General features: G+C 68.6%; 2 protein-coding genes across 7 annotated transcripts in view; both read right to left on the bottom strand.

The window, feature by feature from the left end:
* Nucleotides 1–982: 982 nt before the first annotated feature.
* On the bottom strand, nucleotides 983–6,317 carry CRIP2 (cysteine rich protein 2). Of its 2 annotated transcripts, XM_036100080.2 has the most exons (8): nucleotides 6,164–6,316; nucleotides 3,290–3,384; nucleotides 3,149–3,206; nucleotides 2,307–2,447; nucleotides 2,155–2,223; nucleotides 1,980–2,074; nucleotides 1,695–1,752; nucleotides 1,418–1,618 (listed from the first exon to the last, which is right to left on the bottom strand). In XM_036100080.2, exons 1-8 carry the CDS (start codon nucleotides 6,204–6,206, stop codon nucleotides 1,551–1,553), a joined length of 627 nt encoding a protein of 208 aa, XP_035955973.2. In that variant the 5' UTR covers nucleotides 6,207–6,316; the 3' UTR covers nucleotides 1,418–1,550. The 2 variants fall into 2 exon arrangements, with proteins under 2 accessions (XP_077910447.1, XP_035955973.2); XM_078054321.1 differs by lacking the exon at nucleotides 1,980–2,074 and having other exon boundaries at nucleotides 983–1,618; nucleotides 6,164–6,317.
* A 3,091-nt stretch (nucleotides 6,318–9,408) lies between these two features.
* The window catches only part of MTA1 (metastasis associated 1), a 35,152-nt gene continuing 20,836 nt past the window's right edge, over nucleotides 9,409–23,724 (bottom strand). The window contains exons 4-22 of one of the 5 annotated variants that reach the window (XM_036100073.2): nucleotides 22,593–22,643; nucleotides 22,299–22,425; nucleotides 22,167–22,230; nucleotides 20,581–20,698; nucleotides 18,101–18,203; nucleotides 17,364–17,463; nucleotides 16,830–17,018; nucleotides 15,786–15,860; nucleotides 15,650–15,708; nucleotides 15,190–15,305; nucleotides 14,802–14,953; nucleotides 14,520–14,709; nucleotides 14,309–14,398; nucleotides 13,135–13,287; nucleotides 12,974–13,009; nucleotides 11,348–11,359; nucleotides 10,459–10,490; nucleotides 10,108–10,259; nucleotides 9,409–10,025 (exon numbers count right to left, since the gene is read on the bottom strand). In XM_036100073.2, coding sequence (XP_035955966.1) covers nucleotides 9,875–10,025; nucleotides 10,108–10,259; nucleotides 10,459–10,490; nucleotides 11,348–11,359; nucleotides 12,974–13,009; nucleotides 13,135–13,287; nucleotides 14,309–14,398; nucleotides 14,520–14,709; nucleotides 14,802–14,953; nucleotides 15,190–15,305; nucleotides 15,650–15,708; nucleotides 15,786–15,860; nucleotides 16,830–17,018; nucleotides 17,364–17,463; nucleotides 18,101–18,203; nucleotides 20,581–20,698; nucleotides 22,167–22,230; nucleotides 22,299–22,425; nucleotides 22,593–22,643 — 1,970 coding nt within the window. In that variant the 3' untranslated portion in view covers nucleotides 9,409–9,874. Of the gene's footprint in view, nucleotides 10,026–10,107; nucleotides 10,260–10,458; nucleotides 10,491–11,347; nucleotides 11,360–12,973; nucleotides 13,010–13,134; nucleotides 13,288–14,308; nucleotides 14,399–14,519; nucleotides 14,710–14,801; nucleotides 14,954–15,189; nucleotides 15,306–15,649; nucleotides 15,709–15,785; nucleotides 15,861–16,829; nucleotides 17,019–17,363; nucleotides 17,464–18,100; nucleotides 18,204–20,580; nucleotides 20,699–22,166; nucleotides 22,231–22,298; nucleotides 22,426–22,592; nucleotides 22,644–23,724 lie in introns of those variants that run through there. The other 4 variants (XM_036100074.2, XM_036100075.2, XM_036100077.2 and 1 more) reach the window with 4 other exon arrangements.

Genomic DNA, 23,724 nt, shown 5'->3' with positions numbered 1-23,724 from the left:
GAGGAAGGCGACCTGGAGCCAGCCGATCCGCCCCCAGGGACACGGATGGCTGTTCGCAGGACAATGGCCACCGCAATCAGCTCAGCTAGGTCTGAGCCAGTGGACTGGAGGGTGGGCCAGGGAGGGGCCTGTGCCAGGCTGGGGCACGGGGAGCTGGTCCTGGGGAGCAGGGTACATGGGCCCGGAAGGGCCAGGGCGGGTCCGCCTGGTTTCTGCCCCAGCGCCAGGAGGGGAAGAGAAGCTACGCCCTCTGGTGGGCTGTCCAGGAGCAGCAGGTAAAGGGAACAGACCGTGAGGAGGGGCTCCTGGCAGTTGCCACGGGGTCCTGGTTCAAAGGGCAGAGCCGGGACTGCCTGGGGAGGCTGGGGGTGACTCCGTTATCACTGCAGACCCAGACACAGGGACACTGGTTGGGCGGGAGCACCTGAACAGGGGGCTCGAGCCTCACGTCCTGGCCCTCAGCTGCCCGCGTTCTGCCCCTTGGCCCCCACTAGTGCTAAGCAAGACCAGTCTCATCTGGCCGCTCCCCTCCCCCACCCGAGCCCACTGCACTTCCAGGCTCAGTCCTTTCCCCTGCCCACCCTGCCCAGCTCCCTGCACTCCCGAAGAGGACCCCTCCTCTGGCCCCTTGCCCCGTCCCCCACGTGCCAGGCCCTGGGCTCTTTCCCGAGGCTGACCCCTCCCTCGCCGTGGGTCTCTGATGGATCCAGGAGTCTCCTGGCAGTTCTGGGGACCAGGACCCCGAGCCCAGAGCGCTTGCCAAGCTCCCACCTCTACGTGGCCTGGTCCCTGTCTCAGCTGCCTGTCCCAACGCAGTGTTGGGGCCACAGCCCAAACCAGAGCTTCCCTGCCTCCCACCCACCCCCACGCACCTTGGGAACAGGACCCCACCCCCACCAGGTGTCAGGAGCATCTGGGGATGGCCCAAGGGATGCTGTCCCGGATTCACATCCACCCCACCACCAGAGACAGTGCTCGGCCCCCCAATCCTCGAACCCTTTATTGACAGTCTCAGCAGGTTAGTGTGAGCCACGTGAGGGTGTCAGACAAGCGCTTGCAAGGCAGGGTGGGTGTGGGACGTGGGCGGCAGGCTCCTGGCAGGGACGCCCTCGGTCCGCCCGAGCAACACCGTGAAGAGCGTGGCTGTGGCCGTCACGGGCAGGGGAAGCAGAAAGAACACTGTGGGGCAGGCCTGGGGCAGCAGGAGGGGAGGGTGGGATGGCCACCTCAGAGAGACCCACCCAGGGCCACGGAGACACACAAGGGACACAAGGGACACACGGGGACGCATGGGTCCATGCGGACACAGAGCCATGAGGACACAAAAGAGGATAAGGGGTGGGGGTGGGGGGTACAAAGGCCAGAGAAACGGGGATGGGCAGGCCTGGTCTAGAGACAGCCCGGGGGGTCTCCTCCCCCACAACACGCAGGCCCTGGGCTTGCAAGGCAGGATGAGCCGGGGAGGACGGCGGCAGCTAGCTGCTGTCCCCCACGGGGCCAGGCGGTGGGCTCCGGAGCAGGGGCCGGCAGGCGGCGGAGGGGCCCGTGGCCTAGGGCTGAACTTTGCCCTCTGGGTCTCTGTCGTAGATGTAGCTGCCGACAGCTCCAGTGTTCACCCCTGCAGACAAAGGCGCAAGGTGGTGGGGTGCCGCGGGGGCAGGGCGCTCGACCCCCGCCCTCCTGGCCACACTCACCCTTGGGTCCGAAGAGTATTCCATAGCAGGGCTTGTGGCAGTAGGGCTGGCCATCGTGCTGGGGGCGGAACGGGGACTGAGCGGGGACTCCAGTCCTCCCCCCAGCCCCCCCAGCCGCCTCCCCCCGGCCACTCACCCGGTGGAGAGGGAGGGGCCTCGGAGCATCTGTGCACCCGCGGGCCCCCACTCTGGCCACCAGGGGGCAGCACCCACCCGCGGGTCGCACGCACGCGCGCGCAGCCCTGCCCCCACCACCTCCTGGGCGCGGGCGCTCCCGCCCCTCACCTCCGCGTGCCCGCCTGGAGTGAGGGTCTTCCCACAGCGCTCACAGCGCAGGCACGGGCGGTGCCAGTCCTTGCCCAGGGAGGTCACCTTCTCGGCTGGGGGGGGGAGAGACGGTGAAGCTGGGGACCCTCCCGGGCAGACCCCCCCAGCGGCTGCTGCGGGCGGAGTCACTCACCAAAGTAGACCCTCTTGTTGCAGCGAGGACACATGTTGGGTTCCCCCGTGAACGTGGTGACGCTGGAGGCTGCGGGAACACCGCGAGCGGCAGCCCGGGTCAGGGCAGGGCCGCCAGGACGCCCCTCCTCCCCCACACCGCGCCCAGCCCACCTTTGCTGGGCCCCTTGGGCGGACCGCCGGCCTTGCGCTCCTCGGCCCGGACCACAGGCACCTCGATGGGGCCAGTGACCTGAGGTCCTTCGGCGGAGGGCTTCTCATAGATGTAGGAGCCCGCGCCGCCGATGTTCACACCTGTGGGGAGCTAGACGCTGTGGCGGGGGGCAGGGGCGGCCACCCCATCCACCTTCTCCGAGAAGGGCCCTCCACAGCCCACTCTATAGGGTCGGGACCCCCCACCCCGAGGGTGCCAGCCGGCCGGGTAGATTCCTGGGAAGGGCATGGAGGATGCTAGGATTTCAAGGGTGGGAGGATTGTGGGGGAAGGTCGAGAGCGGGCAGGGGGAATGTGGGTCCAGGATGCACGCTGGCCACCCTCCTGGTTGCCCTCCTGGTGCCGGGTAGATTCCTGGGAAGGGCATGGAGGATGCTAGGATTTCAAGGGTGGGAGGATTGTGGGGGAGGGTCGAGAGCGGGCAGGGGGAATGTGGGTCCAGGATGCACGCTGGCCACCCCTCCTGGCTGCCCTCCTGGTGCCGGGTAGATTCCTGGGAAGGGCATGGAGGATGCTAGGATTTCAAGGGTGGAAGGATTGTGGGAGAGGGTCGAGAGCGGGCAGGGGGAGTGTGGGTCCAGGATGCACGCTGGCCACCCCTCCTGGTTGCCCTCCTGGTGCCGGGTAGATTCCTGGGAAGGGCATGGAGAATGCTAGGATTTCAAGGGTGGAAGGATTGTGGGGGAGGGTCAAGAGCGGGCAGGGGGAGTGTGGGTCCAGGATGCACGCTGGCCACCCCTCCTGGTGCCAGTTCTCAGGCTGAGGAGGGGGACCAAGCTCACCTTTGGGTCCGAAGAGCGTGGCATAGCAGGGCTTGTGGCAGAACGGCTTCCCGTCGTGCTGGGCAGAGGAGCACCGAGTGAGGGCTGGCCCCCTGCCCACAGCCCCACTCCCCGCCCCCAGCCCCAGGGGAGGGGGCTCACCTCGGCATGGCCCCCCGGGGTCAGCGTCTTGTTGCAGCGCTCACACTTGAGACAGAACTTGTGCCAATCCTTACCCAGAGAGCTCACCTTCTCAGCTGGGGGCAGGAGGGGAAGTCAGGGCCAGAGCCCAGAGCCCTCCCGTGGCAGCCGCCTCACCCCTCCTCCTTCCACCCCACACAGGAACCCCCAGCGCCCACCGCACGCCCTCTGCCCCTCAGGGTCCCTGCTCTCCTGCTGGGTCTAGGTCACCCTCCCACCCCAAGGATCACTGCTGGAGCACCTGCTAGTCCTCTCGGTGTCACACCTGGCCCTCCCTCAAACACCTGCTTCCCACTCACACACCTAGCCCTCCCTCGCAGATTCCTGAACCCTCCTAATTGGGCCCTAAAGGAGTTGGCGGAGCCCGCCACTGAGGGGAATGGGGGGCCCCTGTGGGGGGGCTAGTGCCATCCCCTCCCACCCCATGGGATAGAAGGCCTACCTGTCTATATTCGGTTTCCTCGGGATAAGCCCTGAGAACCCCCACCCCACTGCCTCCAACTGCTAGGGGCCCAGCCACCCTCCCCGCCCCCCCGCCCCCCCCCCCGCCGGCCTACTGGGCCACCTCCTAAAGGACGGAAGTGTGGGGGGCCTCCCCAGGAGAGCACGGCAGGAAAAGGGTGGTGGAGGAGAGGACAGGAAGAAAGGCTGGAGCCAAGCCGGAATTCCGAAGGGAAGGGGTCTGAGCAGAAGCGTCAGGGAGGAGGAGGTCAGGCAGGCTGGGCCCCTGCCACCCTGGCAGAGCCCCAAGAGGAGGCCAAGGACCAGCAGAGATCTTCTGGTCCCCTTACAGAGAGGTTGCAAGCCAGGCTTCCCCGAGGGCCCCGGCAGAGCGGGCAGGAGGGTCTGGCCAGCTCACTGCCTGCCCCCAGAGGCCCATGGGTGCTGCTGCCGGTGGCCCAGGCTCCGGGCCCTGGGTGCTGGCTCCCCACGGCCCAGCCAGGCCAGGGCCAGCCTCCAGGACCCAGCCCCCACTCCCTTCCCAGAGGCAGCACAGGCTTAGATCCCCATGGCCACTCTACCCAAGGATGCTGGGACAGGCTGGTCAGCCACCCCTCGCGTGTCCAAGGCGGGCTTGGGTCCCCTGGCAGCCCCGCACCCTCCCCCAGGGCTCCTGCTGGCCAGCAGTAGCCATGGCAGCTGCAGCTCAGGGTGGCCAGAGCCGTGCTGCACCGGCCCCCTCTAGCATTCGGCCATGCGGGGGCAGGGGAAGGACCCCGAGACCCACTGGGTGGGGAGATGGCCGCACATTACCAGCCCAGTTGGGAAGAAAGAATTGATTGGGTCTATCGGCTTAGAAGGGAGCTGGTTCCCCACTGGGCTGCACCATTGTTAAGGACACAAAGGCAAGGCATTCTGAGGTCACTCTGGGGTGTCCTGGCCCAGGTTCCACTCTGCTGAAGGGTGTTGGCTGCTGTTGGGGGGTGGGGGGAAGAGGTGCCTGACTGGGGGATGGGCAGGATCCCAGCCCAAAGCCCCCCCCACCCCCCCTCCGCTAGCGCCTTCTGCCCAGGACAGAGAAGCCAGCCGAGTCTGAGCTGCCTTTGTTTTCTGCTGGGAGCCAGCTACCGCCCAAGCAGGCAGAAGCGTTTTCCGGGCTGTCCACAGGACTGTCGGCCCCAGCCCTGGAGAGCCCTGAGCTGGCCTGGCTGGGGGCAGACTCGTGGGCAGTGGGACTGGCAGGAGGACCCTAGCGCTGTCCCCTCCCCTGAGCCTTGCAGGGATGAGCCCCCTCTGGGATGGGGACCGAGGACTGGGCCAGCTCCTGGGGAGGCAGCCGGAAGCCCCTAGGCTCCCAGCCAGGCCAGAAGCACTCCAGGCCAAATCCGGTCCCTCCCCTCTGGGAACAGCAAACAACCGTCCACCTCCTTCTCCCTCCCGTCAGCAGGGAAGCCAAGTGGCTTCCTTCACCTTGGCCTTTCCCCATTCCAGACCCTGACCACTGCTCCCACAGTGACCAGGGAAGGGTCCCCTGTCTGCCCCCACCCTTCTGACACTGTGTGTCCCTCTGTTGAGGGTGTTAGTGGGAGGATCAGGGGGCAAAGTCGGGAGAGGATCAGCCAAGAGAAGACAGAGTGGCTGAGTAAGCCAGACAACCGGGTGCGAGCGCCAGGGAGTGGGTGAGCGCCAGGGGTGCCGCATACCCAGGGGGCATATCAGCAGAGACCTGCTGCCCCCTCCAGTCCCGGGCTGCTGTGACCTTGAGGAGGCAGGGGCGCTCGGCCACCTCGCTCCAGTGCCCTCTCACGCTTGTGGGGCCCCGCTTGTCATCCCACCCCACCCACAAGAAAGTCCTGGGGAAAACTCGCGCCAAGCAAGGGAGCACGTTGGGACACGCAGGAGCTAAGAGGCCAAGGTCGCCCCCGCATGGACTGAGTCCAGCCGGAGCCCATATCTGGCCTGGCCCGGTGTGGGCAGAGGTCGAGCTGGAGGTGGGGGGGGGGGGGTCACTGCTCCGGGCCACGCTCTCCCGGCCACGTGTCCGCGGAGAAGGGCCGTGAAAAGCAGGAGCTCACGGGAGGCTCCCACAGCGTGAGTGCGCCCTGCCCGACAGCGCCCCGCTCCACGCCTGCGAACCCCCAACCTGACCCCCGACCCGGCCTCATCCCGAGGACCGCGCACCCCCGCCCGACCCCACCGGCCGCTGCGGGGTTCGGGCGTGGCTGCCCCCGCCTCGTCCAGCTCCACCCTCCGGCCGCACCCGCGTGGGCAGCGCGGCGGGCCGTGCTCGGGGCCGCGCATCCCGGGACCGCGCATCCCGGGGCGGGGCGCGAGGCTCTGCGGCCGGGGGCTGGCGGCGGAGGGCGGCGGACGCTGGCCCGGCCCAGCACTCACCGAAGTACACGGTCTTGTCGCACTTGGGACACTTGGAGGCCATGGTCGGTGCGCCCGTCGACCCGCGCCCTCAGCCCGCGCCCGTCTCCGCGCCGCCGCCACCGCGCCGCCGCCCCGCCCCGCCCGCCGGCTGCCCGCGCACCCATTGGCTCCGCGGCCGGGGCGGGGCCTCGGGAGCCCGCTCCCCGGGTCCGGCTGGGGGCGCCGCGGGGGCGGGGGCGCACCTGCCGGGGCCGCGAGGGTGGCCCGACCTGCCAGGCACCCCGACGCCGGTGCCTCGCCCGTGTCCATGGCAACGCCGGAGCCGGGGCGGGGCGGGGCGGGCGGGGGTCTGCAGCCCCCACGGTTCCGGGGCATTCCTGGCTGTAAGGGCCTCGGCCCGGAAGGCCGGCCCCTGGACACGCAGACGGACGCCGGGCTTCGGCGCCCGGTCCCCACCCCTGGAGGACCCCACCTACCCCGCCGCGCGCCCCCCCACCCCGCCCCGCGTCCCTTTGTTGCTCGGTTTCTATGGCAACGGCCGCGCGGTGGGATCGGAGCCGGATTCCTGGCGGGTGCGGCCACCTGGCCCGGTCCCGGTCCTGCCCCGCCGCCCGCCCCCGCCTGACACCGTCGATGGTGCTGACGGCCAAGTGGGTGGAGGGCAGGGCGCCCATCACTTCCAAAAACAGCGGGAGAGAAACTGCTGGAAGCGGGAGAGGGGGAGGGCGCCAGGCCGTGAGGGGACCTGGGCGTGCCGCAGGCGCGGAAGGCACTGTCCCCGAGCTCTCCACCCAGGGGCGGTAGGCAAGGGAGAAGAGAAGGGGGAAGAGCCCGGGCGTGCTCGCTCTGCAGGCGCTGTGCTCCAGTGGGCTGCTACTGCCGTCCGCCTGCTCCCCCCTCCCCACGTATCCCGACTCCCGCCGCGGGCACCCCTCCTCTGGACCCACTAGCTCGGGGCCCAGGGCCTCTGACCTCCAGCCTCCAGGCCCCGAAGCAGCAGTGCTAGGCATCTGCCAGCACTCAGGGTCCCCCTTCCCGGGCTCCACAGTCCTCCTCCCAACAGGGGCGTTCCTGACCCCTCCCACCCCTCCCTGCCTCCATCCCGGGGCCTGAAGAACCTGGTCCTACCACCCCTGGGGTGGGGGATCCAGGAGGACCCTTTCCTCTCCTCCCTGAGGCTCTGCCTCCCAGTAAGCTCTTCCCTGGGCCTGCAGCCCAGCTGAGCCTCAAGCCCAGCAAGTGGACAGAAACCCCAAGCCCAAATGGGCCACCCCCACCCACCCAGTCTGGGCAGCTCCCTCAGAGCACCCCTTCCCCCTGCCCCATGTACCAGCCAGGCTCCTGGGGTCAGGTGTATTTGCACACTGGAGTGAGAGTCTCGGTCCCACCGCTCTCCAGAACCCAGACTTTCACCGCAGCCCCGCCTTCGCCCAGCTCCCTGGGGCCCCCCCACCCCCTGCACGCACACCCTATACCACTGCTGTTCCTGCGAGGACAACAGCCCAGAAACATGTGGCCCCCGCCCCCCAGCCTCATCTGACCAGCCTGACCAGCCCCCCTTCCCGCCCGCAGCCTGACTCTGGCCCCTTGCCAGGCAAGGCAGGAGAGGGGGGCGGGGAGGCCTCAGCAGTCCTCTCTTCCTGGGCAGGGTGGCCAGCCATGGGGCTCCCCCACACGTCGGGCATTTGCAGCCCACTCCTTGCTAAGGCTGGGCATCAGGTATCTTCCGTAAGGAGGTTATGTGTGGGAAGAGCCTGGGGCCCAGCCCTGCAGGGACAGTGACGGGGCATAGCAAGGGAAAGGCGTTGGCATGGGCCAGGCACCCCTGGGCAGAGTGGGGGCACAGATCCCGGATGTGACAGGGCTCTTCTGGATCAATGGACACTGAGTAGCAGTGTCCACCTCTGAAACCACAGGGGGCTACAGGCGGGGGCAGGGACAGGGCAGGACAGGCTCCCAGTGAGCAGGATGGATGGGGACAGCAGGGTTCCAGAGAAGCCCATCGATGGCGGGGCCAACTAGCCAGCCAGGTGTGGCGGCAGGTCTTTCCCCTGGGGCCGTAGTGGCGTGGCGTCCTGGCAACGTGGGTAAATAGCACCTAGGACCGTCTTGGCTCTGTGGCAGGGACCCCCGGGCAGGGCGGGGGGCAGGGGGTTTGGAGGTGCAGGCAGGCCCCTCCTGGGGATGACCTTGCACCTGAAATCCCGTGTCTGAGGAGGGAAGAGACCCCTGCCCCATCCTCAGACCCCAAGGTTGGGAAGAGGCTCCTAGGCAAAAGCTCCTTGCTGAGACACCACAACTCAGTCTTGGGGCAGGGTGGGGGCACGAGGACTCCAGCAGATTACAGTCGGCTGGGAGGGGCCACTTCTTCAACACCCTGGCCTGTCACCTTACGGGGCCCCATCACGGGCTGGGGGTGGGAGGCCAGGACTCCCTTATCTGTCTCCAGCGAGGAAGCAGAAGTGGTTTCTATTTTAATTCCCTGGGTGAGATGTGAACACATCACGGCGGGACTGGGGGGCAGGAGGCAGAGCTCAGGGAGGCAGGAGGAGGGAGCCCCACCCCAGGAGGGCCCGGCTCAGCCTTCTGCAGGTGGGCTGGGGTGGCACAGACTGAGAGGTGTCCCCCCCAGACCCCTCTCTCCAGGGGCCAAATAGCTCCGGCCTGTAAGGGTGGGTGCAGAGGAATGGCCAGAGGTAGAATTTCTGAGAACGACGTACTTGCTGAAATCTGAGCAAATCCTCACTCTGGAAACTCCACACCTGCTGGGGGTTGGCCCTATGGCTCTGGGCAGAAATCCTCGGACAGCTGCGGCAGGGCTCTGCCAGGAGCAGGGTGGTGGGCTGGCCTGACCCAGCTGTGTTGGCTGCCCCGGTGGGAGGGAAGCCACGCTGAGCCAGAGGATCCACGCACCTGCCAGTCTGGGTCCCAGGCCACGTCTGGGCCACCCCCCCCCCGCCCCCGTCTCAGCCAGACACAGGAGGTCTCAGCTCCACTGTGGGAGGGCCCTGAGCTCTGGCCGGCCCTCTCCGACCTCCGTGGGCGAGAGGGCGTCCTGGGGCCGGGCCCTGCTCGAGGCAGGTGTGTGGGACAGAGGCAGAGGGACGACAGAAACCCCAGCCCAGCCTGGAGGCCAGGAGAGCCGAGGGTCCCCCGGTGCTCATGGGGGCTTTGCTGCTGCCTGGTGCACGGGCCGGGCCCGGGATGGCCTGAAGCCCCAGGCAAGGGGAGGGACGGGGGACAGAAGACACGGGAAGGGCTAGTTGGTTTTTTCTTTTTATGAGTTTTTTTTTCTTTGTTTTTTTTAATATGAAAATTACTTGAAAAGACCAGGGGCCAACCCCACCAGGCAGCTCGGCCAGCCGCTGGCCGTGCCGATCCTAACATTCCAGATGTAAGTTACAGAGCTTAAGTTCATCTACAAAAAAAGTAATAAAAATAAAATTTAAAATGGCACCTTCAACAGAACACAACAAAACCTCCGGCCGGCCCGCGAGGCCCGCAGGGCAGCTCCTCAGCTCCGCTCCGGCCAAAAAGTAAACACAAAGCTAAAAACGAGTCCTCGGCATTCTGGGAAGCAGCTAAACGGTCCTCTTCCCGAGGTGTCCCAAAGGAGCGGTTTCTCTGCAGTGGGGGCGAGAGGGGGCACTACCAAAACCGGGCGGCGGGCGGGCGGGCGGGCGGGGGGGCGGGCTGTGGTTGCGGTGGCCTCGCGGGGCGGCGGGGCGCCTAGTCCTCGATGACGATGGGCTCGTCGTTGACGGGGGCCGGCGGGGGCGGCCGCAGCGGCAGGGCCTGGCTCTGGCGCAGGGCAATGGGCTTGTAGGGCCTGCGGGCGGCGCGCTTGGTCTCCGAGGACGATAGCAGCTTGCGGATCTTCCTGTGGACAGAGCGACGCCCCCAAGTGACAAGGGTGCGGCGGCCGCCCCCCTGCTCACCCGCGGCCTCGGGGAGGCCCCCACCTGGTTTCCTCGGTGGCCATGTAAAACACATCATCGGGGGCGTCGATCCAGTTCATCCTCCGCCGCTTGACAGGGGGCAGGGAGCCCCCCCGGATCAGGCGCACTTTGGTGGGGTAGGACTTCCCGTTGAGCAGGAGGTTTCGGCTTGGTCCCTGCGGCAGGGGGAGGCGTGAGGGGGACACCGCGGGGACTGCACGCTGCCCCCGACACCCAGCAAGAGGCACGCGGGCCTGGCCATCTGGGCCGCCTCCCGGACTGCCGAGGGAGCTGTGTGCAAGCAAACGGCGTGTGCGCACACGTGCAGGGGTAGGGGTCCTGCCGGGCCCGCCTCATCACAGCTCGCCCTCTTACCATGTGCCTGGTCTGTCCGTGGTTCGCCAAACCTGACAGGAGGAAGAGCGGAACGTGAGGCCCGGCAGCCAGAGGGCGGGACACCTGGAGCCACGAGGTCACGGCTGCCTCGGCCTGCCCCGGCCCCGGCCCAGCCCAAGCAGCCCCCAGGTGATCCCACGGCTGCCGGGGCTCTGAGGACCACCTCTGGCCTGGCCAGTAGGACCGGCACCGCCTTGGGCTCGACGCAGAAGGCCCGGAGCCTCGGGTCCGACAGCCCGCTCCCTGGCACGCGGGCCACCCGCCCGACAGGGCTGACACAGATGGAGCGTGGTTTACGCGGTAGCCGAGCAACGCCGAGCCCTGCTGTAAACACCGTGCTACCAGAACCCCCTCTGCAAGGCGGCCCCTCCTCAGGCAGCGCTGCACAGACCCCGGGAGGCCAGGCCGCACTGGGCTTCTGCCCAAGGGGCTCCAAGCACCCCTCACTGACCCCCGGGCTAGCAGCCCTGGAGGAGTGGATGGAAGCTTCTAGAAGTGGCCAGGGCAGACGCTGCCACCCTACGGGCTGGGGGTCTGGAGCCGCGGGCGTCCGCCAGTGCCTCCGGCCGAGAAGGCACCGTCCTAGGTCGTGGTCCACATGCCCCCGGAACCCAGCCAGGTGACCCCAGGGCCGTCACCGCCCCCCGGCCCCGCCTGCAGCGGAGCGCGCACACGCGCACAGGAAAACGCCCGTGTGTGAGCGTGCGAGCCCGTCCTGCCAGAGGCCTTCCAGAACCAGCGCTTCTTGGCCGAGGGCTGTCTCTTGAGCAGCGCCCCCGGAAACCACCTGCTGGCTGGGGGGCCCTGGGCAGGGCGAAGGGAGGGGCTGCGCACGGGGCCTGCAGCCCCCGGGCCCGGTGCTACTTACCCAGGTAAGTGCCTATCAGAGCGACGGGTGCAGAGGAGAGAAAACACACGGTTAGTGTTGGTTAGCACGTGCACTGCCACGGGCCGAGGAAGGTGGGTGCGGAGCGGACGTGCCCGGCTGGGCTGGGTTAGTGGGTTAAGGCCCCAAGGGTGCCCCGCAGTCTGGCACTGCCCCAGGCGGCCCTGTGCTGTCTCGGGGGGCCAGCTGTGGCCTCTGCAGCGCTCCCGGGGGGCGCCCACCAACGACGCCCTTGGGGCCCGCATGCTGCGGCTCAAGGAGACACAGAAGCGTACCGATTTGGTGAACCGAAGAACACAAGTAAATTAACCTTATCTACCGCACTGGCCACTGGCTTCTTACAAAACAAGCCCCAAGCCCAGAGACGGCCGCTGACTAGCACCGGCTTCCACTTCCGTGGGACGTGACCCGGTGGTTCCCGGGCCGTCTGCAGCAGAGGGCAGGCGAGCGGCCCAGGCCCTGGTGCTGACACAGGGCCCGGTGGCAGGCCCCGGCCGGAGGGCTGTGGGGGCGGCCGCCAGAAGGGTGGGCAGGGCCCGGGGCAGCGTCCAGGGGCAGGGCCAGGCTGGACGGCCGCTGCCCGCTGCCATCTCGCAGGTCCCTGGGCCTGGCCCACCGCCTTGGGGGCAGGGGACTCTGGGCACATCCATGCTCGCTGGCCCATGGTGTCGGAGTGCCCACACACGACCCCGAGCCTCCTGTCACCAGGGGCTCTGAGTGCGTTTCCCCCTTCCTTCCCTCCGGCCTGCTTCCCCTCCGCCTCCCTTCTGCGCGGATCCTGCCGCAGGCTGACCCTGGGGAGCAGGAGCTTCTGGGACCCACAGGCCCCTCACTGCCACCACGGCCACCCCTCCCTCAGCACCTCATTCTGGAGCAGCCTCAGAGCCCACGGACGCCCCTCGCATCCACGGCGGGGGGGCATCTGTGGACGGGCCTGGACAATCAAGAGTCCCGCTCCGGATGCGCTGACAGCCTGGGCACTTGACGGTGGCAGGGTCCCACCCGCTTCCCGTGCCCCCTCGGCCAGCCTCAGTCCCTTCCCCTGGGACCCCTACCCTGCGGGGCCAAGGCCTGGACATTCACCTGGGCCTTGAATGCCTCCCCGGGCCGTGCTGACCACGCCCACCGCTCGGTCCTATCTGCCCCCTCCCCCCCCGAGAGGCCAGGGTCCCGAAGCCCCCCCACCGGGCAGGGCGCACAGGAGGGCCATAGGCACAGCACGGCGGCCCCGGGAGCGGAGGCTGATGGCATGCGGGCGGTCACAGCGCGGTGGCGGAGAGTACAGGCAGGCGGGGGCGCCAGGGCTACCCGAGCGAGGACAGTCCACTGACCGGGCACTGGGCCGGGGAGGAGGGGACAGCCCGTGAGCTGGAGGCCCCAGGGGGGGACGCAGCATTTGGGGGCCTGTGAGGCAGCACTTGGCCCTCTGCCCGGTGACACGGGAATGGGGGGCGCATGGGGAGCGGGGTGCGGCCCGGCCCGCGTGGACTGCCCCATGGGCGTGCCCTGAGCCGCCCGCCGTGCACCATGCACGCAAGAGCACAGCACGCACAGGCACCGCACGGGGGCTCGCACGGCGCCCTCACCAGCGGCCGCCCCAGGCCTTACCCCTACTGGGCATCAAGAGGCGCTTCTTCATGTTGCCTGCCAGCGCCCGGCGGCGGGAGAGAGAGGAGAGAGAACACGGTCAGCAGGCGTGGGCGAGGCAAGGGCGGGGCTGGGCACCCCGGGGCCAGAGGCCCCACCTGGCCGCCCCAGCAGAGACTCACCATCCACCCCGTTGTGCTGCTCATAGCTCCTCTTGCCCAGGATGGTGGGGGAGCCGTTGTTGATGACAGGGGCCGACTTGGCAGGGGTCAGGCCGCCGAGCACGCCGGACACGCTCTTCACGGGGTCGGGCTTGGGGGGGCGGGGATGGGTCTCTGTTGGGAGCAGCACGGGGGGGGCACGCTTTGTGGGAAGCAAATGGCAACAGCCACCCCCAGGCCCCACCGTGACGGAGGACGACCACGGGGCCCACTGGGGCAGAACACACCACCAGTCCTGCACCTCAGGGGTCCTGGGAGCAGGGAAGAGCCACGCACGGCCGGGCCCCACAGGCGGCTGGGCGCCCGCCAGACACAGCCCCATAAACAAGCAGGCCCATCAGAGGTGTCCAGGTCCGGGCCACCAGAGTTGACGGCAGGGGGCTGGCTGCCGGCCAGACAATGAATTAACAGCCAGGCCGGCCCAGCCAAGGACACGGCCCACGAAGGGCTGGGCCACGGCAGGCTCAGGCCTGTACCTGCCAAGGCTCCCCAGCCCCTGGTGGCTCTCTGGATGGGGCAAGGCCCAGCCCCACGATCCAGACCCTAGACATCCGATGACGCCAAATCCACTTGCGTCCACACGGAACACACTTAGCTCATGGTTCTGGAATGTCCTTCACAGAAGGTCAGCCACCTCCATGCCGGGAGGGACTGGCTCAGGATCCTGCCCTGAGCCCAGCCAAGTGGCCAGCCCTGCTCCCCCCTGCCCTAGCTGCCGATGGCTGGCTGAGCGGTGGGCAGAGCTGAGCCAGGGGGTGCTGGCCGAGGGCCCCCTTCACCCCCAGCCCCGTGAGCTGCGGACCAGGCGTACATGCCGCTCACGCGGCAACGGACCTTCCTCTGGGGCTGGGGGTAAAGAACTGTCCTGCAGGTGCGTGCAGTGGACGTCCGTCCTGGGTGCATCCAACCCAAATCCTGGCCCCCCCCGCCCCCCCATGGGCTGCAGCAGGATGGGGGGTGGGGGGACAGGGACCACGGCAGCTCTGGCCCCAAGGGCCCCTCCAGGCCTGGCGCGGAGCAAGGTACCACAGGGGCAGGCCAGGGGCCTGGGCAGCGGCAGCCTGGGGGTGGCTCCCTCCCTCGCGGGCACCTGCGCACACATCGGCCCCACGGTGCTGGGCTGGGGCGGGCTCACCGAGATACCGGAGCACGGCTTCCAGGGGCTTCCGCACAGCCTGCTTCAGCACCAGTGGGCTCTGGGAGGCTTCGGGCAGCCGGGCCGTGCCTGTGGGGGCCGCACACGTAAGGGGAGCCCGGGGCCAGGACTCCCGGTGCCCCCGCCCCCCCGCCGCCGGTGAGCCCCTCCCGCAGCGACCAAGCCCGGGGCCGGCGGGGACGACACTCACACTCGGCCTTGATGGCCGCGCTGTTGATAGGCATGTAGGGGTGGCGGGCGGCGTGCCACGGGCGGAGGATCTCTCGGCAGAGGCGCCGGGCGATGCGCGTGAGCTTGGTGGTGTGCAGGTAGAAGGCCTGTCTCGTCTTCATGGCGAACTTGGGGCTCCCGCTGCTCCGGGCTGGGATGCCGTGGGGGCTCTGCGGAAGGGGGCGCGCCGCCCCAACACAGCGCCATGACCATGGGCCGGGCACCCGGCCACGCGTGGGGGCGGGGAGGGGTGCCCACTTACCATGTTACTGCGGTTTGGTCCTGGCCTCTCTCCATCTAACCGGGTTGGCATTTTCAAGCCACCATATTTCTTCCAATATGTCCAGCAAGATGCGCAGAGGCGACACTGCATGTTAGGGGGACCCCAAGAATACCACTGGTAAGACTGGGCGGCTACGGACAACAAAGTTGGAAATAGACGGGTCCTTAAGCAGAACCAGTGACGGCAGAGAGCATTACACAGTGTCGCCCGCCCGCCCGCTGAGCCGCCCCGCCGCGGACCCAGGCACCCCGCAGACCCGCCAGGAGGGTTTCCCGGGGAGGGAGTGGCCCCAGCCCGCCAGGACCCCGGGATGGTGCAGGGCGCCCAGCGCTGCGGGGGGCCCCGATGCCGGGCGGCGGGCACTTACTGTAACAGCTCTCGCAGGCTCGGCCGGCCCCAGGGCTCTGGCCTGGCGCCCCCGCGCCATTCACCACGCCTGCCTTGACGTTATTGACGCTGATCTGGTTCGGATTTGGCTTGTTACTTAGGGTGAGGGAGAGAGGGGGGGCGTCACGGGAGGGCCACGCCGCTGCTGTGCAGCTCCCAGGGAAGTGAGGCTGTTGGGCACCAGCCGCCGCCACCCATGCGGGCCGGGGGGGCCGGCCTCCCCTGCAGTCCTGGACGCCGCTGCGGCGAACGTCGAGCCCGGTCTACACCCCAGCTCTGGCTGGCAGAGCTGTGCCCGGCTCAGCGTGGAAGCGCGGGCCGGGTGGCGTGGGCTTGAGTCCTGGCACCTGTACTAGGCGGGGGCCGCTCCCCACCCGCCCAGCCCGCGGTCCCCGGGGCGGCGAGCACACGCCGGGGGCGCACGCCGGGGCCGCACTTACTAGTTGGGGATATACACTTGCTTTAACTTGCTCTCCGCCTCGGCTGCTTTCAAGCGTTTCTGGAAACAGGAAACAGAGGTCAAGGGCCCGGGCGGGGAGGGCTGCCCGCTGGGCGCGGGGCGAGCCGGGCGCTCACCTGTTGCACGTATCTGTCGGTGGTCTTCCACATGTAGTAGTACTCGATGATGCTGGTGAGGGACTTCCAGGGCAGCTGCACGAGAGGGGGCCGCGCGTCGTGGGGGCCCCCCAGCAAGGAGCCCTGCCCTGCGGCCCCGCCCAGCGGAGCCCTGCCTGAGGTCGGCAAGGTCGCCGTCACGCCGCTCTCCCCGGCCCCCCCGCCCTTCCTGCTCCGCCTACGGAACCAGTGTCCTCAACACGGAGGAGGCGTCTGTGGTGTGGACGGACCCCGAAGCCTGCCTCATCGCGTCCAGGATTCAGACCCCGTCTACACTAGGTCCACCCAGCCTGCTGCCGAGGCGGCCGCATGCTCACAGTGGGGTCCCCGCCCCGCGGCCTCCGTGTGTGTCTGGCCAAGCGTTACCTGTGGCCCCATCTTCTGGCCGTCACTCTTTTTTGGGAAGGTCTGGCTCACTGTGTCTGGGACGTCAGCAAGTGACTCCCACCTCAGACTCGGGGCGAGCGAGGACAGGGGCTCCCTGCTCTGCCCTCTACGGTCCTCTCTACCTTTGGCGGGTCCCTTCTGCCTTCTGGAGACTTATCAGGATCCCACCTGTGACCTGTGACGCTCCTTATCAGACGCTGGCCCGCCCGCCCGCCATGTCCCCGCCCGCCGGGGGCTCCTGGCGGCCCTGCCACCTGACAGACGCGCTCCCCGCGGGGTTCGCTGTGGAGGCGGCGGCGCTCCCCTCAGCGGAGCGCTCGTGTGGCTGAGCACAAGGGCGGGAGGGGTGCGCGAGGGCACGGGCCCTGCCTGAGCTGCAAATCCCAAGGGCTCACGGGGGACACAAAACGAGGACGTGTAAGGAGAGACTCGGTGGCTTAAACAGAACCAATTAACCGCAACAAGCCAGGAGGACCCCGGTGCTGCCCGGTGCAGACCCCTGACCCGGCCGCAGGAGCAGCTCTTAGCCCGGGGCCTGCCGGGAGCCGCAAACAGACGCGGGGGTGCCACGCACGGTGGCCCTGGGGAGGGGTCTGGCGCCCGCCCTGTGGCACTCACGAAGTCCTGCTGAATGTCTGTGAAGTCTTTCCCGTACTTCTCCAGGGCCTCCTCGAAAAGGCTGGCCTCGGAGGCCGACCACTCCTCCATCTCGTCCCTGCAGAGCACGGGCCCGCCCTGCGGCACCAGCGCCGAGATGGCCTTGGCAACGTCGTACACGCTCTTGTGCAGCGTGTCCATGGCGTGGAACTGTGGCGGGACACAAGGGGTCACCCAGGCCCACCCGCCCGAGAGCACACGGGACAGTCCGGGAGGCAGCTGGGGGCCCGCGGGGGTGCAGGTGGGCTTGTTCCCGGGACGAGCCTGCTGGGCTCTCCCGGAGGGCAGGGGGCGGACGCGTCCCAGCCACGTGCAGCCAGCAAACAGACGTCGACCTGCTTCCTCGCCACCATCCCGTCCCCGCCTGCCCTGGCTCGTGCGGCGACCCGAGGGGCACATGTGCCCTGGACGGGGCAGGGACAGGGCAGCCCAGGCACAGCAGGCCCCGGGCAAGTGAGGGTCCTGTGCAGATGGCCCAGCGTGTGGCCCACTCACCAAGGTGATGTCCCGGGAGGCGGCCGCGGCGCTCATGTGCAGGCTGGGCTGCCGGACGGAGCTGCTGCAGTCCAGGGCTCGCGCAAAGGTGCCCACGGAGCTGGGGGTGGCGGGGACACTCTGACCACTGGGGGCCCCAACGCACAGAGGCCCCAGCCCAGCCCACAGCACACCAAGACCGCAGGACACGGCGGGCCGGGAGGCCCCAGGGACAGAGCGTGGCAGCCACCGCCCACGGCTCAGCTCCCCGAGCTCCTGGCAGGGCGCCCCCTCCATAGTGAAGGCTCAGGGTCCAGCTGAGAGGCAGGGAAGCTCCCTGCACCCTCACAGGGACTCCCCTCCCGCTGGCCCTGCCCCAGGGCTCCACGGGGGGAGGGGGTGGGGGTGGCGTCCTCCTTGGAGCCCTGCCTCCCTCATGGCCCTAAGGCCCCAGGTCCTTCCTTCTCAGCTACACCCCGCCCCCCGAGTCTGCAACAGCCCACAGCTCATCTGGAGATGGACACGCATCTCTGCCCTGTCCCGGGGTCCCGGGAGCAGCCCCATCTGTGCCCGGCTGCTCGTCTCTGCAGGCCGCGGCCCCGGAGGGACGCGGGGAGGCGCACAGGCCCCACCTCTCAAAGCCAGAGCCGCCCCCAGGCCCCCACGAGCAGTGTCCATGTCCAGGGACGGGCAGGGCAGGGCAGCCGTTTAGCGCCCAGGCCTGGGGTCCGGGCAGTACCCTGGTGCCCAGAACTCACCGGGCCACCACCAGGAACTGGTCGATCTGCTTGTCTATGAGCGGGTTGTGTGCCTCCCACACCTTGGTCTCCAGCCTGGACTGGTCTCGGCCGTCCTCCTCACCTGCAAGCAACAGAACAGTGACGCCAACAAGACCCGAAGACCCCCGCAGCTTGTAGCAAGGCCTTGGAGAGCCGAGCCTCTGCCTGCTGCCGGGGCCCTGGGGGACGGGCCCATCCGCCTCCTGGCGAGCCCGGGGGGTGAGGCTGCCGTCGGCGTGCACACACACTTCCAGGCCTGCTCGGCACGCAGCGCATTTTCTCCTCGGCAAACACAGCGCCCCGCGGCTGCCCCGCCAGCCCGCCTGACGACAGGGTGGGGCCGGGTGAGCCCCGCGCGGCGCGTGCTGCAGGCCGAAGCGGCAGTCGTGACGACAGGGGCAGAGGAGGCTTGCTTTGGCTTTGCTGATCAAGCTCCCGCTCCGGAGACAGCGCGCCCAGCGACCGGGACACGGGACGCCGACGTGGCCGCGTCCGGCGCGGGTGTCAGCCACCCAAGGGCCCCCTCACAGTGCCAGACGGGCCGTGTTTCCGTGTACCCCCTTTCCGGGAGGGCCCCCCGCCCCCAGAGCCCCGCCATCCGGCAGGCACGACGGCGTCTGAGGAAGGAAGCTCACTAGCAGCGAACAGCACAGAGGTGCAGAAGACGCTGGGGAGAGTTCGCGCCCCCGCGCGGCCACCCCACACGAGCAGGACACCCCACAACCGTCCCTGGGCAGCTCCCTGGGCCGCAGCCACAAGCAGCTCAGGCAAGCAGGCCGTGCATGTGCCGACGACCCACTCAGCGCCCCTTGCTGGCGGGGGCAGCGAACTCCAGACCAAGGACAGGGACCCTCGCGGCCGTGTCCCACCCGCGTCAGCGCCCAGCCAGCCCACCGCGGAGCCTGCGTGAGCAGGGGGCTCGAGCCGGGCTCGGAGTGGCTGGGGAAACACGCACTCCCTCGCCTCAGGGAAGGTCAGGCCTTGTGGGCCCATCTGGGGTCACGGCGCGAAAGCCCCCCACCGCAGGGGTGCGTGACGGATCCGGGGCCGAGGATCCAGACGTCCCTCCCGGTTGGCCCAGATGGAGGCTGGGGTTTCGGGGGCCGCGCGAGGTGCAGGTTGAGTATGGGTGGGGTGTTCCCGGTGTCGTAGGTGCTGTCCTTCCCGGGGGGACTGTGTGCTGAGACCCGCCACCTGGGGTCCAACGCCTCCTCGCCTCGAGAGTCCGGGGGCCACCCCAAGCTAAGCCTCTTAGCAATTTCATTCCCTGGGAGGGTCCTGGGCTCCAGGGGGTGTGGAGACCCCCTCGCTGCAGCACCCAGGAGCTCACTTGCCCCAGGCCTGGGCCCCGCACCCCCGAGGTGGCCCTCACGGCCCAGCACCCAGGTCCCTGCCCAGAAAACCGAGGGCCTCTGACGTTCAAGCCACTCTGCTGTCACCAGATCCGTCACCCTCAGCCAGACAGGGAAGGACAGGGAGAACCTGTGTGCTTCCTGGCTCCTTCCCCTGCCGACCTCCAATTGGCAGGACCCCCCCGCCCGACAAAAAAACCAACCACCGAGGAGAAAAAGCTGGTGTGCAAGCACGCAAGTGTACACGTGGGGTCACGTGGGTACGTACGTGGGGGGCACACGTGCGTAAAAGGAAGTAACACGCGTAAGCCGACACCAGACGTTTTCAAAAAAACTAGACCAGCCTCAGAGAAATGGGACATCACGTGCGTGGAGGAGACGGGAGGCCACGGAAAGGGACCATCCACACTCAGAACGTGTCCGCACAGAAAAGCAGAGGTCGGCAGACGTCGGAAAGGAGCCCCGGGACCTCGTCTGGCCGGCCCGACAGCGCAGGGGGCCGGCCGCAGGGCCCAGAGACCCTGGCTGGGCCTGGAGCAGGGGTGCGACACTGGGGGTGCTGAGAGCAGCAGAGAACGCGGATGGGGGCTGGGCCGGCTCCGTGGGAGCAGCTCAAGTGATGAGAACCCCCAAAAAGATCATCACGGCTGACTGGCCGCGTGGCTAGCCGTGGGTCCTACGTCACGGCCGACGACTGTTCAGCCGAGAGAGAAGCAGGGGCGGGAGGGGCGATGGGGGACGGGCTGGGGCCGGGAGCCCGGCGGGGCAGCTCCCCAGCAGACAGACGGCCACGGGCAACACCGGCCGCGACGCTCCAAGCCCAGCACCCCCACGCCATCTCGCTTCTCAGGGACCCAGCCGCTGACAGCCGCGTCCCGCCCACCAGCCACGCACCGCCCCACCTCTACCTGCCCCCGACGCAGGACGCGCGGACCCTCCGCTCACCGGGGGCTGTGCTGGGTCGCCGACGGCACCGCCCACCGGCAGAAGTCGGCGAGACCAGAAGATTCATTCAAGGAAGTTTTTTCAGAGAAAAAGCTTAAAAGAGCCGCCCGAAGGAACCTCACCCCACTGGCCCTGCTCGCCAGCCACCGCCCTGCGCCCTACCTTCCTTCAGCAGGTCAGTGATATCCGCCTGGTACCGGTTTCCCACGCGGATCTCTCCCTTATCGGCCAGCAGGGTCTTCTGCTGGGGGTCGTAGACTAAAGAATAGAAGAAGAAATCCTGAAAGACAGCACACGAGACCACGTCAGCAGGGCGCCCCGAGGCCTCGCCTGGAGACCGCCCCGGGCACGGAGAGCCTGCTGCGCGGCCGCCGCAGGACCGTGGGACTGACGACCCGGAGAGCGTCCAGTTAGCAACGCAAATGCCACAGCGCTGCTCACGTGCGGCCGCCCCAGGACACGCACACGCGGGGCCGCAGAATGTTCTGGACCAGACGCCCGGGCTGCCAGCCCTTCTGACCCCAGCTGCTTGTCTCCTGACGTTCAGCTGTGTTTCTCAGAAACTGCGTCGCGCTGGCTGGCTTGTTTCCCAACGGCAAGCTTGCTGACCTAAGCCGCGAGCAGAGGCCTGGCCGGCGCACATTTGGGGTTAGGGCGCCTGGGCCTCCTGCTCACCCCTGGATGCTGCCGTGACCGTGTTCTCGGCCCCCTGGAGGCCGGGCGCGGACACGATTCACAGCATCTTCACCACGGCTCGGCGGCCTGTTTTCCCACTTGTGACAACGATGTGCTTCCTAAGCAGGTAAGTGGACACTGGCAGGAAGAGCCAGGCCCTCGCCCTCGGGACACACGCATGCCGCCATTAAACCGTTCCGTGTCGCAGCGGGCCATCGTGCTGAGTCTCTGCGCCGTGTCCCGTGAAGCCCCCCCACCACGGGGACCCTCGGAACGTCAGGCAGCACCCCCCGTGCTCCCTCCCGCCCACCAGCGTCCAGCGCCTTCTCCAAACGTCTCCCTGCCTGCTCTGCGGGACGGACTGTGGGCCTGTCCCCTCCTGGCGGCTTCCCGGCCTCCCGACTCTGAGTCAGGCCTGCGCACGGCCATTCCACACGGCCGCACCCTGTCCCCCTGCAATGCACCAGGCTCTGCACGGCGGGAGGGGGCTGTGGCTGCGCACACAGGTGCCAGCTCGGGCCACCCGCCCCCCACCTGTCCCTCTCGTCGCTAGCGTGCCCCCGCCCCTCCAGACCCCATCTGGCCCCCTCGGGCCGTTTCTCCGCCACCTCAGTGCAGCCTCTGCCCAGGCCATGCTGCTCCCCAGGGACACATGCATTGTTTGCAGACGTTTTTGGCTGTCACCCTGGGGGTGGCCTCGGTGGGTAGCATCCTACAAATGCATGAGGTCCCCACTCATCTGTGGAACAAGAAGGCCGGTTCCACGGCCCCAAGCCCCTGACAATGTGGATGTTTCTGGTTTTGCAGAAGTAGAAACGCTTCCCGTTGCCTGGCCAACACGGCTCTGGATGAACACAGTGAGGGTTCGAGGCGGCGGCCAGCGCGGGTCCCTGTCATGATCCCTCCAGGCCGTGCCCCTGCCGGTCCTCCAGGGATGCAGACGCGACCCCGGGAAGCCGAGCAAAGCACCCAGCGCCTAGCCCCAGGGTGGCTGCGAGCCGGGAGGGACTGGGCCCCGAGGGACGGCGGCGGGGGGTGGGGGACGGCCCCAGGGCCTCTGCGGCTGGCCTCACCTCCCGCTCCAGGTAGGACTTGAGGGACTCCGTCTCGTTGAGCAGGGTGACACTGCACTTCCCTCTGCAAGAGGAGGGCGCGCCGTCAGTGAGGCAGGGCGGTCCCCAGGCACCCTCCGGGCCGCTGGGTACCTGATGTGAGTGGCGGGCAGTGACTCCAACTGCCGGGACAGGAACAGCTCCCGATGCCGCAGCTGGTGCTTCAGCTTCTCGGGCAGGTCCACCATCTCGGGGTTCTCCATCTCCTCCTCCATCTCTCCTGACGGGTGGGTGGTTCCTGTGAGCCCGCTGCGCGGCGCCGGCCCTGCCCGCCTACCCACTGCCCCGCACCGCGCAGATGGACAGAGCAGCGGCCACAGGGCGGGCGGGTCAGCTGCCGCCACCCACCCAGCCGGCGCGTGAGGACCCCCCGCGGGAGCGGCTCACCTTCCTCGCCGTTGTCGGCCCCCGGTCCGGTCTTGTAGCAGACTGACAGGGCTAGACAACAGACAGACAGCGCCCGGACGGCGGGTTAGCAACAGCACCGCCCGCCCGCCCACCTGGCCGCCCGCGGGCCGAGGAGAGGAAGCAGGGACGGTGGGGTGGACACGGGGTCCAAGGGGCGGGCCCAGGTCAGGTCAGCAGTGCGTCCACCACCCCAAGCGTGCCGACCCGGGGCCTCGGCCACACCTCCAGGGCTGGGACAAGGATGCCCACCGGGAGCAGCCAGGACGCGCGCATCTGCCCACGTGCGCGTGTCGGGGTGCAGGGCAGCCCAGCCCACGGCACTGGGGGTGCGGTGCCCCCGGAGGCACAGTGGAGGTCCGGGGCCGTGCGGGGGCCGTGGGGGGCCAGGGCAGGGCAGGGGCATGCAGAGGTCGGCCACCCCACGGGGCTGCGGCACCTGGACGGCACCTGGGCAACCCTGGGTCTCTATCCCGGGGCCCTCAGCCCGCATACGGCCCTCTGCCGCCCCCCTGTGGTGACTGAGGGAGCTCCCAGGCGCCCGGGGCTCAGACACAGGTGGGTGGGCCACTGGAGCCCGAGCGTCCACACTGCCGGCCTTGCACCTCCCTGCCCACTCCCGCAGACCCCACAAGCACCCTGCACCCCCAGCCTGGGGACACCACCATGTCCAGACACCCACCAGCCAGCCCACCTGATGCTCACGCCCGTCCTGGGACGGCACGACGGGCCCGGGCAGGGGCTAGGCACGGGCCAGAGACCATCATCCTGGGCCCCTCCCCAGCCTGACACAAGCCCACTGTGGCTCCGAGACCCCACCCATCAGAGCCGCCATCAACAGGGGTGAGGAGGGGCCCCAAGAGTGGGCAGGGCTTGGGTCACGTCAGCACCCCCAGGAGACGGGGGGAGAGAGCCCCCCACCCCAGCGCTCCAAGCCTTCCTTCAGGCCCGGTGGACCCTGCAATGTGTGTGGTGCTCGACCTCCAGGAACCCAGGGAGTCACGTTGCGGGCGGCACAGAAAACCTGCCTCTGGGATCCAGTGTGTCCTGGTCCTGGGCCCCGAGTGGGGGGCTCTGTGCTCCCACCCCACCTAGCTCTGACACACACCCCAGA

This window comes from Halichoerus grypus, chromosome 8 (genome assembly GCF_964656455.1).
Source record: "Halichoerus grypus chromosome 8, mHalGry1.hap1.1, whole genome shotgun sequence".
In the NCBI taxonomy this organism is placed as follows: Eukaryota; Metazoa; Chordata; class Mammalia; order Carnivora; family Phocidae; genus Halichoerus; species Halichoerus grypus.
Note: the sequence above shows the minus strand (reverse complement) of the source record. Positions and strands in the feature narration are given on the sequence as shown.

What these genes read in the sequence shown, in the direction of transcription:
- CRIP2 (XM_078054321.1), bottom strand. Translation starts at nt 6,206, where the DNA reads ATGGCCTCCAAGTGTCCCAAGTGCGACAAGACCGTGTACTTCG. An exon ending in CGACAAGACCGTGTACTTCG is followed by an intron (nt 3,385 to 6,163) that starts GTGAGTGCTGGG and finishes TCCTGCCCCCAG; the next exon opens with CTGAGAAGGTGAGCTCTCTG. An exon ending in AATACTCTTCGGACCCAAGG is followed by an intron (nt 1,619 to 1,694) that starts GTGAGTGTGGCC and finishes CTTTGTCTGCAG; the next exon opens with GGGTGAACACTGGAGCTGTC.